Source organism: Hydra viridissima, unplaced genomic scaffold, assembly GCF_058129835.1.
Source record: "Hydra viridissima isolate aposymbiotic clone 2 unplaced genomic scaffold, HvirCarnegie_v1 scaffold_12, whole genome shotgun sequence".
NCBI classification, from domain to species: Eukaryota; Metazoa; Cnidaria; class Hydrozoa; order Anthoathecata; family Hydridae; genus Hydra; species Hydra viridissima.
The window spans coordinates 15,517,463-15,536,440 of record NW_028324311.1 but is presented as its reverse complement, the minus strand read 5'-3'; the positions used below and the strand labels follow the sequence as shown (position 1 = coordinate 15,536,440).

The 18,978-nt window shown below is 28.3% G+C and overlaps 1 protein-coding gene and 1 pseudogene across 1 annotated transcript; one reads left to right on the top strand and one right to left on the bottom strand.

Moving 5' to 3' along the window:
• Positions 1 to 2,489: 2,489 nt before the first annotated feature.
• On the top strand, positions 2,490 to 17,455 carry LOC145185981 (uncharacterized). The gene is made up of 5 exons (XM_090068886.1): positions 2,490 to 2,690; positions 2,821 to 2,990; positions 13,791 to 13,839; positions 13,927 to 14,181; positions 15,125 to 17,455. Exons 3-5 carry the CDS (start codon positions 13,812 to 13,814, stop codon positions 17,368 to 17,370), a joined length of 2,529 nt encoding a protein of 842 aa, XP_089925012.1. The 5' UTR covers positions 2,490 to 2,690; positions 2,821 to 2,990; positions 13,791 to 13,811; the 3' UTR covers positions 17,371 to 17,455.
• LOC149881494 (uncharacterized) lies at positions 2,602 to 12,867 on the bottom strand (annotated as a pseudogene).
• Positions 17,456 to 18,978: the final 1,523 nt, after the last annotated feature.

Genomic DNA, 18,978 nt, shown 5'->3' with positions numbered 1-18,978 from the left:
TAAAATTTATTTTGTACTTTTTATTATAAATATATTTGATAACAACTACTATAAAAATTTTTTATGTTGTTCAAAAGTTAAGGCTCACTGCTTCATTTTTAAAATTTAATTAATATATTCCTGATTTTTTTTCAATAACTTTGATTTTATTATCATCTGGATTTATTATTTCTGATATTTTTTTGTTTTTAGTTTTAAATAGTACTAATAAAAACACGAATAAATTAAATAATAAAAAAAATACAAAATGAGCAAAGAAATACAGCATGAAACTCCAAAATTACGGTGGAAAATTTCTGAAAAAACACGTAACGAATCAACTTTTCTTCGAAACCAAGGACTATCTCATCGTCAAATACCAAATAAGTTAAATATTGCATATTCAATTGTTGTACGTATTTTAAAACGTTTTTTTGAAACAGGTGACAAAGGATCGGCAACGATCTGGTCGGCCAGCTGTAACAACACAAAAAGATGAACGTTTATTAATTCGTTTAATGAAACATGACAAAAAATTATCGTCAAGCGCCCGCTGCCATAAATTAAAAAATACATCTGGAATAAAAGTGAGTTCAAGAAATGTTAGAAGAATTCTTCATAGAAATAATTATATGAGGTAATCTGCATGCAAGAAGCCAAAATTTTCAAAAAAACAGCAAAAAGCAAGGATTACATGGTGCAATCAACATAAAAATTGGCCTACTAACAGCCCTGACTTAAGTTGTATAGAAAATTTATGGTCATGGTTAGATCATCATCTTGGAAAAATTGAAACTTTAAAATCTAAAGTTTTATTGCTCAACATTTAATGTTGAGCAATAAAAAATTGAAATAAGGAAGTTGCTTGACAATGTGCCTAAAAAAATAACTCAAAATCTTGTAAAATCGATCCCAAAGTGAGTAAACCAATGCTTACATGAGAAAGGAGGTTCTACAAAATATTAGATTGCTTTTTTTTATGGTTTTATATTTATAAATTGTTATTCTTACATATTATTTGAAATATAACCTTAACTTTTGTCCAAACTATTTTTCATTATTTAGTATCAAGACCATTATGTTTAAATTTATTTTTTTGATTTCCATAATGTATATAGATTTTACTTATTATAATAAAAAATTAAATATAAAAAATAAGTTTTGTTTTTAATTCATTTTATTTTGAACTATTTTTTTTTTTAAAAAAAAAAGTGCGCTCTAGTTTATGGCCAATGATGTATACATGCCGCGAGGTTAGAATCATTTTGTTCTATTTCCCATTTTAAATGTTGGGACAAAATGAGTTGTTAATTTTAGTAAATAAAATGATTATTTTTAAAATATATATCAATTTTTAATATTTTTTTCCAAATAACTTATTTAAATACGAATTACATTAAGAATTAGTTTCTATTTTTTTAAAAAGGTAAAGTCAAGTTTTAAGTAACTTTTAGTTTTAGAAAAAAATTAAAAACTTTCTTTCTACGTTTAAAATTGGAAAACAAAATAGTTCTAACCTCGCAAAAAGAATATATATATATATATATATATATATATATATATATATATATATATATATATATATATATATATATATATATATATATATATATACATACATACATACATACATACATACATACATACATACATACATACATACATACATACATACATACATACATACATACATACATACATACATACATACATACATACATACATACATACATACATACATACATACATACATACATACATACATACATACATATACATATGTAAATATACATACATCCAGATATTATCACGTAACATTAACTCTTTAAAATAAATTTCGTTAATCTTATAGATAAAAACTTTGCGAATAAAAAACCATTTACTTTTATACTGGTAATGGACTGGACTTAATAGAAAAAGCCTTTATGCTAATAATAACTAATAGAGGACACAATAAGGAAAGATCAAAGTTCAAATTACCGATGACACTTGTTTTTGACCTGCCTTTTTTTAAGTAGTACAAACTATGTGGGGAAATGGACGATAGAAAGGGTGGCCACGTGAAATTTGCAAAGAAAATTTCCTTTTGATTTTCTTTTAATAAAAGTTTTGTCGGTATTTTTAGCCATTAAAAAAAAAATTTTTTTAGCCACCAAAAGTATTATTACCTAGTTTTTTTTCCAAGTATATCAAAAACATTGCTGATTTAAATTTTGTACCTTACTCACCATCATCACTTGTCTAAATTTCAACATCACAATCATGATTTTTCATCACGCTTAAAATGTTTGACGTCATTGAGATATACAAAAATGTTTTTTCTAATAATTTTTTTTGTTAAAATTTTGAAAATCGTTGAAATTTAAAAATTATAGTTCTATTTATTTTAAGCATCTATATGCTGCTTTACTTTTTTACGACTTCATTTTATCTATTAATTCGATGCAATTGTTTAAATAAGTCCTATAATTTGATTATGTCTTTGACTCATCGTCAGCGATTGTTCTATAACATAAAAATAAGATAAAGATTAAAAATGTATTACTCATCGGAAAAAAATATATAAAGACAAAAATTTTTAAAGACAAAAATCAACAGAGTTTAATCTAAATACAAGACAGTTTATTTTTTTGAAACTTTTGAAAAAGAAACTTCAACTTCTGGAACACGATCACACTGATCTAAGATTGTTTCATCGCAAATCTTATTTGGTAATTTTTCATTCTACAAAACCAATTCAAATTTCTATTGATTTGATATGGGTTTTGTGTTTTTTTCTTGATTTTTATGGCTCGCTGTTGCCTAATTCAGTATTTTTTATTTAGCATATTTTTTATTTAGCATTAAGGTTAGAGCTTCAATTTTAAAGTCTTCAACGCGGTCTTAGCAATTTCAAGAAAAACTGTGGAAACAAACAGTGGTTTGATTCATCAACCAGCTGTTCTCATAAAGATCCCAAAAAACGAATATATTCAGCAAGGAAAATGGAGATTGGAGCACAAAATTAACCGGTTCGTCATCTATTTTTGTTGTACTTGTGTTAGTTGATAACTTGTTCTTTAACAAATTTGGTTTTACTGTAAAAAAAACCGTTGAAAGCGAAAGAAAATATGATTTTGCAAAAGTGAATAATTTAAGCAGAATGAAACGAGTATTCTTAAATAATAACAAACATTGAATCTGAATATCAGAACTTAAATATGACAAAGTTTCTGCATGAAACTAATTAACAGAAAAAACAGTTTTATAAAAAGCTTTTTTAACTTTATGAAAGTGGCTCCAAAATCTGTTTAGTGATGAAAGATTATGGATTTAAAAAGGATTTAAAATCAGCATAAATTATCATAACTTACATAAAATATTTAGTGTTATATTTAAAGTAACAAATGATAAACCATTAAGTTCCATCAAAAAACATAGAAAATCAAGTTTTAAAAGTTTCCATAGTTGCAAAAAAATTTCCGCATTAGCAAAACATTTAACAATGTTATTTACCGTATTAGTATTGCTGAAAAGAGGGTTCTTAAAAGTCTATTAACGAAGTTTTCTACGAAAGGAAATAAGTTTTGAATAAATTTTAAACTGATGAAATCATTTCACAGATCACATTAACACATGACAAGCTTCAACTTCCACGGTATTATTTAAAGGTCGTTTATTTTTTCCTTTGAGACTAGGAGTTCGATATCTTAAAAAGAAAACTGAAAAAATAAAAGATCCAATATACATCAACGAATTGCTAAACAAAAAAAATATTCTTCAAAAGATGAAAAGTTATTGCAGCTAATGACAAAAAAAGGCTGCAAGAACTGTTTGCTATATAACTATACAAAAGATCTAAAAACTTGGGCTCATTCTACCATGGGTTGTTTAAAAAAACGTTTCTCAGTTTCCTTAATAGTATTCCTGAAGATAAACAACTTTGTTGAGGGTCTTTCAAAAATTTCATTTCTACTCAAAAACAATTCAACGAAACCGGACTTGAAGAACGGACTTTTTTCCATATCGGCCATAAATCTATTTATGGCGAAATTCAGTAATTATTATTTTTAGATTTTATAGCGCAAATGGCACAAGTATAACTATGTTAGCATATATAGCCCTTTAAGATAAAGGTTGGAAAAGATTGAAAATAAGCAAACAGAAGGGATAAAGCGACTGACATAATAATCTCTGGGAAAAAATCTATTATAGCTTGCAGGCACAGCAACAAAAGGTGTAAAGTAAGACAATCTTTGCATTCTGGGTACTGTAGGTGATCTCTGTTTGGTTTTACACTAGCCCTTCAGGATCATAACTAGTGTTTGCTATAAGTTTCAACTAAGAAATAGATTTAACTTTATATTTTTACATTTACTTTGAATTTTGCACTATATCTTAGATTTTCTTCTAAAGATCAAATAATAGTTCCTAAATTATAGTTCCTAATAACATTTAGTTTCTAATAACATCATATTCCATGAGCTAAAAATTAAAAAAAATTATTTTTTTTACCAATTTGAGAGTCTAATTTATCGAGACTTTTCCTGAAAGCTGTGCAGCAAAGAATTTAAAGTTAAAAAGACTGGTTTTCATCTGAAGTTTGCTAACTCATGTCAAAGACAGGATAAGGAAGGAATACTTTTATTTGTGAAAATATTCGGTAAAAACCGCAGTTTACTGAATATTTTCACAAATAAAAATAGGATAGGAGTTAGGAACAGTCAACTGATAGGAGTTGCAGAACAGTTCTGCTTTGAAAAAAAAAATCTCTTTCCAGTACTTTTTTAAAAATTGGTCAAAGATATGGTGGCTTTAGATAAACTTTTAGCGATATATACTTCAATAATAAACTTTATTATTCAAATTTGTTTTAGGACAAGAAATAGTCTTAGAGTGAATCTTCTGTCTGAGCAAAATGTTGTAAATTTACAAAGAAACTTGAAAACTTCATAGAAGCCAAGAAAATATAGATATTTTCTTAATCACTTTCTTAAATAAGAAAAAAGTAAAACAATATTTAATATTGGTTTTGGAAACCTGATAACAAAACACAAAAAAAAGGTGATTAGAAATATGTTTGAAATGAAGCAAAAGGTAAAAGAGTTTACTAAATATTGTCTGCACAAAAAAAAAGCAAAATAGTTCTTCTCCCTTATGAAAGCAAACAATGAAATTGTCATTAGAGATTTTACATCCAACAAACCCAACCGATTCCTAAATTTAGCGTTGGTGAAGTGTTTAATGCTTGACAAATTCGGCATAACAGTTTAATATTTGTTCAAAATGATCAAATAATGTAAAACAAAGATAGCATCTTAGTTTACACCTGGTTGGAAACCCTTAGTGGTAGAGGATCTAAAAGAAAGCGTCTTCAACCCTGATTCACTATTTCACTAAAAAAGAAAAAGATTTAGTTATAGAAAGAGGAGTTTAGTTGCATCTACATTTATTTTCTGATGCTTGTTCGTCAGAAGTAATCATTTTATGTTTATTGAAACATCATATGGAAACCAGTGATATATTGAAATCAGTCAAACATTTTTTTCTAATCACGAGTCAGTTTTTTTACCTACTCATCAATTTTTTCTCCTCAGTAATATTTCAAAATATTTTCAGACTCTAAACAGTACAAAAACAAGGAGAAGCTTGGTTTCTTAATGATAACCAAAAAGTAACGGAACAGATTCCAAAATAAAAAAACCATTTTCAATGAGAGATCCGAAAATTGTAACTTACTGTCAAGGGAAGATTGATGTACAAAGTGCATATTCTGTAGAACCTGGCTTTAAGGAAAAGAAAGAAGCAGTTGATGCTAAGGTCTCCTATGCCAGTGTTCTTGACAGTTGTTGAGAGAATAATTCAGGATGACGTTGATGAGTTTGAAGAAAATGAACAGTTTGTTTAAACTTAACAAAAATATTCCACTTGACTTTTGTTTTGTTTTCAGTATCTAAGAATATTCTATGTTTTTGTATTAAAATTAGGTACTTCGATCAAATGTTAAAAAAATTAAATAAAAAAATAACGCTCGATATTATCATTCCAAAAATACCACTTTTGTAAATATATCGAAAAGAGAAAAATGGTTAAAAGGTTTTAAAGAACCAAAATAAAACTTGTTAATGATAACAAAGTTTCCAAAAAACGCGCTTTTAAAAAACAACGATAAAAAAAACTCGTTTAAAATATGTGATTTCAAAATGTGGCCAAAAACTAAAACTGAAGATAAACCAACCGAACTACGGCATAATAAAATTTTCAAATAAATCGTTTTATAATGATTTATTTTATAATTAAAAAAAATTCTTACAGTTTTTTAAAAAAGGTCAACAGGGGAAAAAAAATTATTTGTAAAGCAATTTTAAAAGAGACCTAAGCGTCCGTCCCCACCTTAAATGTCCTTTTTAAAACATGCTAAAAAATTTCAAATATTAACCAGATATCTAGACCAATTACTGTAAACCCCCGGTTATTCGAACATCCGGGGGAATAAGAATTTACTTCGAGTGACCAAATTCGAATAACTGAATCTTTTTAAAAAGTGACCTAGTTCAAGTTACAAGCAATCTTTAACATAAGTAAAGAGTAAAAAGGAATACGACCTTTTTAAAAAGATACTGCTTAAGTTTTTCTTTGTATAATAACAAATTGTGTACGTACTTATTATGTCTACAAATTCTGGCGTAAGAACAGGGGGGGCGAAAGGCGTTAGCCCCCTCCCCCAACTCAAAATTCATATTTTTCTCCATTCAAATTTAAGTTCTGACTGCCTTAGCCACCCTTAAATTTTTTTCAGTCATCTTACTTTTTTGATCTTCCTTCACCACTGTCTACAAACCAACTTCTTAAATTTTGGGAGAGGTAGTAAATTAGGAACGAAAAATTGTCACAAAAACCTTTTTTTTAGCAAAACATCATTTGCAATATTCCAATGTAACATTTATTTTCTAAAAGTAATATATAAATCAATTCAAAAAATATTAACTTGTTTCCAAAAGAAAAGTTTTAGAACAAATGCTACAAATGTTAGCAAATTTTTCTGGCATTAATAAACTAGACAAATAATTTTCTAACTTAACGAAGTGCACCACCGAGAAGGTAAGCCTTAGGATTTTTTACTCCTTCCGTAAACTGTCCATGTTTTTTCGTCATTGGCTTGGATACAATTTTTTTATGAGGAAGTGGGGTCGGTTTTTATGGTGGTACACATCTTTCAAAATGTTGATTAAAATGCTGTTAAAATTCTGATGAAGTTACATATTATCTAAAATTCTAACAATATTTTTGAGGCGTAGGGGGTGGAAACCTCTTAAATCCCCTTATATTGGCCACTGTTTCTGCATATTTTCATTAACTAAAGGGGCCATCCATAAAGTACGTACGCAGTAAAACCACTGATTTAGGATCCTCCTCCCCTTTGTACGTACCTGAATGTTTTTAACAACTCCCCCCCCCCCCCTATGCGTACGTACGCATTATTTATGATCCCCTCTCTTCCTTACCAACGCATGAACATTTTAAAACATTAATAAAAAAAAAAAAAAAATTTTTGTCTTAATTATTTATAAAGAAATTTAAAAAACAGTTGTGACCGAAGTAAGAAAAAAACATATTTTTGATTTTTTACACTCGCGAAATTCATTTCAAATTTTAAATTCAAGTTTTTATAAGAAAAAAAATCAAGTTTAGGAGAAAGAGAGGTAGTCAAACCGCGACGTACTCGCTGTCTTTAACACCCCCTCCCTCCTTTTACGGATTCGTACGATTTCAAATAACTCTCCCTCCCCCCATAGTACGTACTTTATGGATGGCTACTAATATGGAATACACCGTTAACATATTTAACAATAAATAAAACTTGAAATTATATTATTTTTAACAAATAAACAAAAAGGTATTTATAAGATGATCTTAATATTCTATAAAATCAATTTTATGAATAACTTAAAATTTGTAAACATTAATAAACCCATAAAACAGATAAAAATAAAAAAACCTTCTGAAAGGTCAAGAAACACTTTGTCTAAATCCTAGATAATATATAATGAAAAGCAATATTAAAAAGTACGTTAAATAAATGTTTAGTGGTGTACTAAAAGACAGTTTGGAAACTTACATCTCCAAAAATGTCAGTAAGAAAATCTCGGATTGAAATGTTTGTTATACCACTATCATCAATGTACAAAATATTTATTAACTCTAAGTTTTTTTTAAAGAAAAAGACATGATGGAACCACAAAAAACTGTATCTTTTCCATCCACCTCCAAAATGTGATTGATATCCATCCCTTAAATGTTAGAATCTTTATTTAGCACAGCTAACGCAAAAGTTTTCATTTTCTCTGAAAGAACAGAAAAAGCAACAATTTCAAGACTATCATTAAGATCTACATTGATTGATCTTTCCATTTTCTTTCTTTCAGATTTGTCTATTTTCTGAGCTGTTTCTTCCTGATGTATATTTGCTGCAGCTCTCAGTCCTTCTTTTCATGTTGATAAACGCTTCCTTGTAATAGATCCCTGTTTTATAGCAAACATTACAATTGCTCTTTGTTTAAATTCACTCTTTTCCAGCAACCAATCCATTGTTTTATTAACTTTGCTTTTTACTCTACTGTCTAAAAAACCTATTGTTGCATTAGGAGCCCTTTTTGTTCTGAGCATCAACCATACCTAGAACTCTTTGACTATGCATATTATGCACTGGTGCTGAGGAAGCACTCAGTAAAACTTCAGGGGTAGAATTACTTAGATTACCTGTTAAATACTATTTCTGTTGTCTCTCAAGCACAACAAGAAATCCTGATGCTAACGATTTTGCAACATTTATAAAGGACTCGTCAAGATTTTCTTTTCTTAGGGAAGCAAGAATAACATCATGAGATGATACTTCAGCTCCGAAACAGTCAACCTTTGATAAAATAACTTGAAATGGTTCATCCCTAACAAGCTCAAGGCAGCTGAGACAAAGTTTCATGAGTGGGATCAGTAATTTTAAAATATCATTAAACAAACATTTTATAAGTTATATTTTTTAACACTATATATTACAATAATATATTAAAGTATACTTCATTATAATGGACTATTTCACTATTTCATATTATATCATACTATTTCATTATAATGAAATGTATTATTTCATACTACTATACTATTTATACTATTTCATGTTGCATTAAATACTACTATACTATTTCATGTTGCATTAAATATTTCTTATCATATATGAAACTATTTTTAATTTATTGTAAGCTTAAAAAGTAAAAAAACTGATATTTTAATCAAAAGAAAATATAACATTTAATCCTACCATTTCCATGTGTGAACGTTTATCCTTGTTTTTATAAAATTGAGTCATCCAAGGCCCTGTGATTAGTTTGCCATATAAACCTATAAAAATAAGACATAACTGTAAGACCTTCTTTTATTTCAATTTATGTAACATAAAAGACAAAAATAAATAAATACCTAAATATAAATTCAGAATAATTGCTAGAGAAACTTTATATATGTACTATAATAACTACCTAATACTCTCAACTGTATTATAATACAAGGATTTTAAAAATCAGCAAAAAGAGTCAATCTAAGTCGTTTGGCTTTGCAATATTTCTTTAAGTAGACAATAAGATCATTTCTCATTCAGTATACAGTTCCTGCAAGGTGGAAAAGTATATGAAGTCTGTTGCCAACATAACGCGCTATTGTACCCAGGCATAGTCCAGTGCTAATCAAAAATGTCTCAAAGCCTGCTGGGCCGCCAGCTTTCATTTTGTATCTATAAACAGAAACCATTATCTATTATGGGAATTGAAAATGAACACAGTTACAAAAATATAAACAAAAAAAAAAAAAGTGTAAGCATTATATACCTTAACTTTGAGACTGCATATAGCAGGTTCGCAGCTCTACCCTCTGTGCCATAAATTTCACTTTTAAAGCCCATCTCACTATCATATTGGCGCAGCAATGTGCGCGCCTTTGTTGCAAGTCCTTCAAGAGGGTGAACATTGCAATTGAGTGCTAAAAGTTTCTTCCCCAAAATTTGCTCAGTTCTCTATTAACACATTATTTACAGATACTTTGTCTGCAAGTGTTGACTGAAATGTGTTTACAAATCTGTGAAGGATAACATGTTGTTGGATGCCACTTAATAATGAATACGCTGATGCTAAGTCTTGAATAGCAATAACTAAATGTTCCATATAATTATTCATTTTACCTCCAGATAATTCTGCTATTTGAATAGTTAATTGTTTTCTGTCAGATGATATATGACATTCATTTATATGAATTCCATCAATAGAGGTCGAGTCCCAAAAAAGAGTAGCAATAGCTAAAGAAGAGAAATAAATATGTTCTGCTACTTGGATATCAGAAATAACCCCTAACTCATAAGCCATCTGTGCAGATGTGGAAGGAAAGGAATGTTTACAACATATTTAAGTGTCAATTCCTTGATAATAAATCTGATCAAAACTCCAATGTTTTCTATTGGAACCTGATTTAACAAGCACATGTACACACATATTTGTAGAGGTACATCATAACAAATGTATTTTGATTCTGGAGTTTTCATTGTAGCAATTTTTGTGGGAGAACTATTCTGCGCCAAGTCTAATTTTACTTTCAGTTTATCGACAACCATCTGCAAACAGGCATTCTGAGAATTTTTACATTTAATAACTCTTTTCAACTCAATTTGTTTCAGTTTATGTTTTGATGCCAAGCAATGTAATGAACTTGTAGCCTTTTTTTCTAATAACAATTGTACTGTTAGAATGTTCTCTTTTTTACAATTTTTTTAAACTTATTTTTCTTTTAAGTTCAACATTTTATGTTTAACTAATCTTATCTGTTGTCTGAGATGATTAATAACTTTAGAACATTTTTTACATTGCATTTCTTTTTCAGATGTCTTTATTTTCTTTGCATCAGAAACATCCTCATTATTAAATATAATTTTGCTTATTTTGTGCTTAGCTGGAGTAACAATAAGTTTTTCCTCTAAAATTTTAGTTATAGAATTCCAATTGATTGTTAATCTTTTCTCGTGCTACTTTTTTTTCTTTGTAAAGCCAGTTTAGCTAATCAATTTCAAATTAATTAAGATTCGATTAATTTGATTACATTATAGACATCTTTAATTGTGTTGTGAATACTTCTTAATGTTCTGACCAAGTCAAACCGACTTCAACACCTTTATAATAACTTTTTTTACATATATTCTTGTTAAGAAACTATATAGTTTATTCTAAATCTGAAATTTGTTGGCAATTGACGGTAACTAAAAAAAGATAATAATTACCAACTTAATACCATATATTAATTAATGTAATAAAAATAGACGTCATCGCGTGGTTAAACAAATGTCTGACAATTGCATAAAAAGTCTTTGACCAAATTTAATTAATGTATTTAGTATTTTTACGAGGTTAAAGAACCCTAAAAACCATGATTAAAACGTCTCTTAACATCTTGAAGAATATTTTCGCCACCCCAGTCTGCATTAAACCCATTTAAACAACATCGATTGTAGTTTTGACTTTTAAATTGCGTATGAATGGATGACGTATGAAACTTAAAATGTTTTAAATAAATCCCGGAAAGCGTATTCGCTTCTCATGCTTAACGAGGAAGGAGTTGTAAAAATACTTGGAAGGTTCTAGAAAGTTAAGTTATCATTTTAATAAGTCACATTCATTAAATCATTAGAAATATAGATTTGTCACAAAAGGTTTTTCTCGAAAAATGTGCCCAATTTGAAAAATCTCTCTCATTTTAAACTTTTGTAAATATAATTAAAAAGAAAAAGAAAAGAAAACATGTATAATATGTTTTATGTACCTTTTGAAAAAACGCATCTAAATTAGGCTTTTTTTCAAATAGTTACTTTCGAAAAGATGAATCATTAACACCATTTTGATGCAGAGACCCCGTAAGTCAAACCACAATAACAGTCAACTATTTCATTTATTGGTGGATAAAAAGTTTTCCAACAGGAAGAACTTAACTGGGATGACACTTTTGTTTCTTTTCCCAAGAGTTTGTTGGAAGTGACTTATGGGGTTTTTGAAATATAGTAATTTATCAAATGGATTATTAAACTTCTACATCTCCGCTCATTTATTTTGACGTATCACCAGTTTGCTTACACTCGGTTATCAACCATGAAAATAGGTTGCTGATGTGTTTAGGATCGTTTTAGTGAAATTCATCGTTACCAATAGCTAGCGATTCCACGGCTCAACGAAAAACATTTGACGTTTGACAAAAAACACGTAATTTTCATGAACTTTACTCTCTTATATCTTTTTGTATGCTTAAGTAAACACCTTGAGGTTTTTTGCATCAATTAGTGTTACTCAACCTCTTTCTAGCCATATATAGAAAGTACTATGGTATAAATGGCTTCATTTAAGTTTTATCCATATCTTAAGACAACTTTTAAGAAAGAAGCTTAAAGGCGGTACGTTTTTTTAAAACAAAGCATTTGGAGGTTAGGATTCCTTAGTACCAAAACACATCCAATTTTTATAAAACTTTCCATATATATTAAAAAAGAGATGAGGAATCTAATGGAATGTGGACACTTTTTAACTTTTATACATAAACTTTAAGTTCTTAGCGTTTCAAAACTTCAAGGTTTATTTTTATAGAAAAAAAAAGACTCCAATCTTGTATTTGATAAGTATTCGGCGGACTGTGCTTTGAGAAATAGATGTATTTCGCGTTGTATTGAATTCTGTGGTCAATTCTTTGTAACTAATTCTTGGATTAGCTCTGACAGCTCTAAAAAGGGCATTATCGTCCTTTCTGGTGGTTGACAAGGGTCTACCTGGCCTTGTTTTCTCGTTGGCACCACCAGTGTGAAGAAAGTTTTACTTCGTTGTCCGAACGCATTTCTCAGAAACTCCAATTAACCTAATGATTTTTCTATAACTTATGGTTCCTTCTTTGATGTGAGCAATAATTTGCCATCTTTCACCTTGAGTGATACGTGTTTTGCACATTTTTCGCGTCTTTTTAGTGCAGAATTAACTAAACTTTTGTTTATTTATTAATTAATGATTAACTAATTCCAGGTAATCAATTAATTTAGGCCTATTAATGAGAAAAATGGGAAAAAAATTACTTATTAACTATCAATTAACAAGATATAAGACTTTTCTGCGTCTACATTTATAAATATAATAAAATCAAGCTTATCAATTAGGTTTTTTGTGTTAATTGGTTTCGAATGAGTAATAAACATCCTGTAAAAAAAATTAAGGTATTCTATAATAGAGTTTCACTTCCTCTATTAAATTATATATTAAACATAGCGGTAGCACTTTTTATTTTATTTTATTTTAAGTATTTTTTTAAAAATATAAAAATATATTAAAAAAAATGAGTGCGTCTAAATTTATGAAAACCACTATATATATATATATATATATATATATATATATATATATATATATATATATATATATATATATATATATATATATTCCATCAAATATTTTATGACGTTTTTTGTTTTGATTTTGCGTGCCATAACAATCCAAATTGTTGGTGCCGTAACAATGCAGGTTTTCGGTGCCATAATAATGCAAATTTTCCACACTTAATCCCTATACCTTTGGTCAAAAAATCATCAATTTTTGCACTACAAAAAAGTCAATAACTTTATATCCGCTTCACTTCAAAGGCCGAATGACCCCTCATTTTTTAAGTCAAGTCAAGCTCTATACAATGATATAAATTACACATGTTTATTTGAATTATAAAAAAAAGTTCTGAAATGGCTACAATAACAAACTTGTTTTATTTTTTAAAAGACAATAAATGAGGAAGTTGTCATGGAGAACGAGCTTGATGATATTAAAGGTAATTACATTTTTAAATACATTTTTAATGTTTCTCATTTGAAACGGAATGCCGATTTTTAAAAAAAAAAGCAACCTTCTCTCTTAGTTGAAATGTTTCCGCAAGATGTTTATACAACGCTAGCTGATTTGCTGACTAATGATTGGGAAAAGTTTGCTCGATATCTTTCGGTTGATGACTTAGCAATCAAAAAAGTAAAAAAAGAATTTGGAACTACGCGAATACAAACTTTGCAAATACTAAACCAATGGTGTAAGGATAATCCATCAAAACAATGGCGAGATATGAAAAGCGGTTTACGTTTTTGCAACCGAAAGGATTTGGTCAGCGAATGCGAACGAAGTAGGTATTTTGAGCTTGATAGTTCTCATGACGCCCCTTAGGCGAAGTTCTCCTGCTATCCCTGAGTATTTATTTAAAATGATAATAAAAAAAAAAAGGACAAAAAATATTCAAAAGTAAGTAAAACACGATTGGCCCATTAAAATAATTTATTTTATTTTACTAAAACGTACTTTTGAAAAAGACAATATTTCGTTTTTAGTAGATAATTTGTCAGAAATCTTTCAGGAGTTTTTTGTCAGCTAAAAAAATTAGCATTACACTCCGGATTACACTTGTATTAGTGCAAAAATAGGTATAATTTACATAAGTAGCGTAATTATATTTAATTAGTTTACAATAATAAAAATTGAAAAAACCAAAATAAAAACACAACATGTGACAGGACTCAAAGATCGCTGTCTAAAGGTTTTTCCCACCATTGTGCATTGCATGTGTTTACTTTATACTACGTCCACCCTCACCCCCCACCCAAACTACCCCCACTCACCCACTCACCCACCCCCAACCCTTTCCTTTACGCTGCCACTGCATAAACTATTAACGCAAAATTTTTTGTCAATTTTTTTAAAATAGTTTTTTTAAAAATTGATTTCGGTTTTGAAAGAATGATAATTTCACTGCGAGTTTCTCAAATTAAACTTAAAACTCACCCGTTGGTAGTATTTTACTTGTTAATTTTTTTTTCTAAGAAAAACTTTTGTTTTAAATAGCGTTTATAATTGAAATAATTTAGTAATAAAACTTACTTATACACAAAATAACTGAACAGTTATTGATGACTTTTTTAAATGTAAATTGCCGATCTTTTAAGCTTTGGATATAATTTATTATGATTTTTCCAATCAAAAACAGAAAACAGCAAAACACTGACCGTTTAAGAAATTTTTCCAAACATACTTGAAAAATATCATGGTTTAAAATTAAATGTTTTTTATTTTAGAGTTAATATCCCAACATTCAATTTTTAACGTCCTACCACCGACAAAGGCCTTCTTTTCTCGTGACAATGAACTTAAACAAATTCACGAACACGTTTTCAAAACAAATGATTCGGGTAAATCAATCACTGTTTTAACTGGAATGTCTGGAGTGGGAAAAACTGAGCTCGCTAGAAAGTATGCAGAAACTTGTAACGAGCATTTTAAAAGTGTTGTATGGGTTGATGCAGCATTTGACACAATACAAGATTCCATGACTAATCTCTGTCACCAACTAGGATTAAGTGTAACAGATTCTCAGGGCGATCAGTTCGATATTGAAGTAATTACCAGAAAAATACATCAGTATTTTGAAAGAGAAAAAACGTTATTCATTTTCGACAACGTGGATCATGAAAGTGTGAAGAATTTTGAAAAATACGTATCAAATAAAAAAAACTCATTTACTTTGGTAACATCGCAATGGAAATCATGGTCTACCTATGTTAATCAGGTGCAAATTCATTCTTTCTCGCCTCAAGATGCGTTTCTTTTTGCAAAAAGAAATATTAAACAAGCATTAATAAACGGCGACGAAAAACTAAAAGAAATCACCAAATTGCTTCAATATCACCCACTCGCCATTAATCAAGCAATTCTCTATATAAACAGCAACACCGTTACATTGCAGGAATATTTAGATCTTTTTCGATCGCAACCCATTGAAACGCTGGAGGATGAAATCTTCACCGAAACAGAAACAAAGTCAATAACATCAATTTACATCGTATTAAACAAAATCGAAATATCGAATGAAAAGTCACTAGAACTTTTAAACCATATATCATATTGTGACGGTCAACTTATTACAAAAAGGTTTCTACACGACGTTTCAAAACACCTAAAAATAAATGAAGAGCTTCTGATTAATCAAGCAATAGCATTTTTAGTCAGTTATTCGTTGCTAGATCAATTCGACGATGACAATGACAAGTATGCAATGCACGTTATGATACAGTTAGCGTGTAAACTTTATCAAAAACGTAAAGAAATAACTGAAAAATGCAATGAAAAGTTCATTGATTTTCTAAAACTACAGTTGGAAGAAGTAAAGGAACACGTTGACGATGGAAAGCACTTCTATAAACATTTCATCCATATGTTTCATATTAGCAAATCAAAAATGTGTGAAGTGTTCCATCAACAGAGTCGGAGTATCCGATGTTTCTTATCAAACAAAGGTTTTTTTCAAGAAGCGATAAACTTACTCGATGCCATTAAAAATTATAACACAAAATTTTATGGAGCTGAAAGTGAAATAACTTTAAATACAAAAGATAATATAGCAAGCTGTCTGAATGATATGGGGAAATATAAAGAAGCTTTAGAAATTTATTATCAAGTTAATAAAACACAAACTGATATTTTAGGTATCAAACATTCATCAACCTTGGCTACAAAAAATAATATAGCAAACTGTTTGAGTCGAATGGGAAAATGTAATGAAGCTTTAGAAGTTTATCATCAAGTTGATAAAATACTAACTGATACTTTATGTTTCACTCATCCATCAACATTGGCTACAAAAAACAATATAGCATTCTGTATGGATGATAAAGGAGAATATAATAAAGCTTTAGAAATTTATCATCAAGTTGATAAAATACAAATGGGTATGTTAGGTATCAAACATCCATCAACATTGCGTACAAAAAATAATATAGCAAATTGTTGGAATAATGTGGGAAAATATAACGAAGCTTTGGAAATTTATCATGAAGTTGATAAAATACAAACTGAATTTTTTGGTATCAAGCATCCATCAACATTGCGTACAAAAAATAATATAGCAAATTGTTTGAATAAAATAGGAAAGTATAATGTAGCTTTCGAAATTTATTTACAAGTTGATAAAATACAAGCTGAAATTTTGGGTATCAAACATCCATCAAGATTGGGTACAAAAAATAATATAGCAAACTGCTTGAACAAAATAGGAAAATATCATGAAGCTTTAAAAATATATAATGAAGTTGATAAAACACTAACTGATTTTTTAGATGCCAAGCATCCATCAACATTGGGTACAAAAAATAATATAGCAATCTGCTTGAAGAGAATGGGAAAATATGATGAAGCTTTAGAAATTTATAATGAAGTTGATAAAATACAAACTGATACTTTTGGTATCAAACATCCATCAACAATGCGCACAAAAAAAAATATTGCAATCTGTTTGAGAAATATGAAACAGAGAAAAAAAAAATAAAAATTGTCAATTTGTTTAGATAATTGTTTTCAAAAATGCCGATTTACTTTATTTTATTAGAAATATAAATGCAAATGATTTATGATTTTATATATCTTTTATCGAAAGTTCTCTTATCATTTGATATCGGTATCGTTTCATACTATTTTTTCGGTTATCTATTATTTATTTCATGAAGAATTTCTCAAAAACTGTTTCAGAAATACACAAGCGCTTCTATTTATATTTGAAGGGAAAATTTAAAAAAAGTGAGAATAAAAAACATAGCTTAAAATGTGCTTCGCGAAATTTAGTTCTAACTTTAACAGATGAATTAAAAAAAGAAGTTTTAAGACGAAATATAAAGAAGAAGATATGAAAGAAGATATGAAAAGAAGAATTTGTTAAATTTATATAAAAAAGAATTTATAGAAAAAGAACTTCGAAAAATTGAAATTTGAATGAGTTCTGTTGTAAAAATTTAAGTTCGATGTTTAAGTTTGTAGTTTAAATTAGAAACTTGTATTAAAAACTAAAATAGAAATTCAAACTAGAAACTGAGACTAGAATTATTAATTAGAATCTTATATTTAATAAATAAATCAGAAATAATTATTTGAGATTTACATCAGAAAGTTAAATTAGAAATATAAGTTTGAAGTTTTTAGAAACTTTTATTAAAAAATAAACATTAAAATCAAACAAGAAATTTAAACAAGAAATATAGATTAGGTATTTATATAAGAATTGTAAAAGGAAATTTTTAATTAGGAAATTTTAATAAGAATTTTTTTTTTAAATTATAAAAATGAAATGTCAAAATTTGAGTTGAAGTTGAAATTTAAAGTCAAAACTTAAATAACAAATTTATGTTATAGAGTTAAAAATTTCAGTTAAAATATTAAATTAGAAATTTATAGTAGAAGTTTAAACTAAAAAGTTAGATTGTAAATTTAATTTAGAAGTTTAAATCAAAATAATAAAAATGAAGTTTAAATTAGAAATTAATGTTTAAAATTTAAATTAGAAGTTTCAAATAGAAATTGAAATAAATCACAATAATTAGTTCCAAGCACGGGTAATTGATGACTTTAGTGACTTGTCACTTGAATGGGCTTTTTTGCAACCCTTATTCTCAACTACGCTCCACACACTATAATCAAGGGGCTTTAGTCGCTTGATAAGTTTAAAGCAATGTTGTATTTAACGAGATTTTTGTTATTGAAAAGTGTTTATAGACAAAAAGCACAGGTATGGTAAGTAGCACGTGTATAACGCACTGTAACAAAGTTTTGCACTCTTAGATTTTTCAACGTTAACTTACTTATTTTTTGCCCCTGAAATCGAAAATCACATTCGTTTTGATGAAACATTGATAGTTTTTTAACTATGCTTATTTTCATATTTTCTTGATATAAGAGCAAACTTCCTCCATAAGTTCTACCTAATCACTTCTAATATTGTTAAGATAACTACATAGCACTTTTCATTTATTGAAAGGAATTTAGGAGATGCGATATGTGTGAAAGCAGGAAGAAACAATACAGTTCTTTACTAAAAACCCTTTCCTCATGATTAGAAATGATTTGATGATCGAGATTTTTTTTGAGGGAATATTTTCATCTTTGA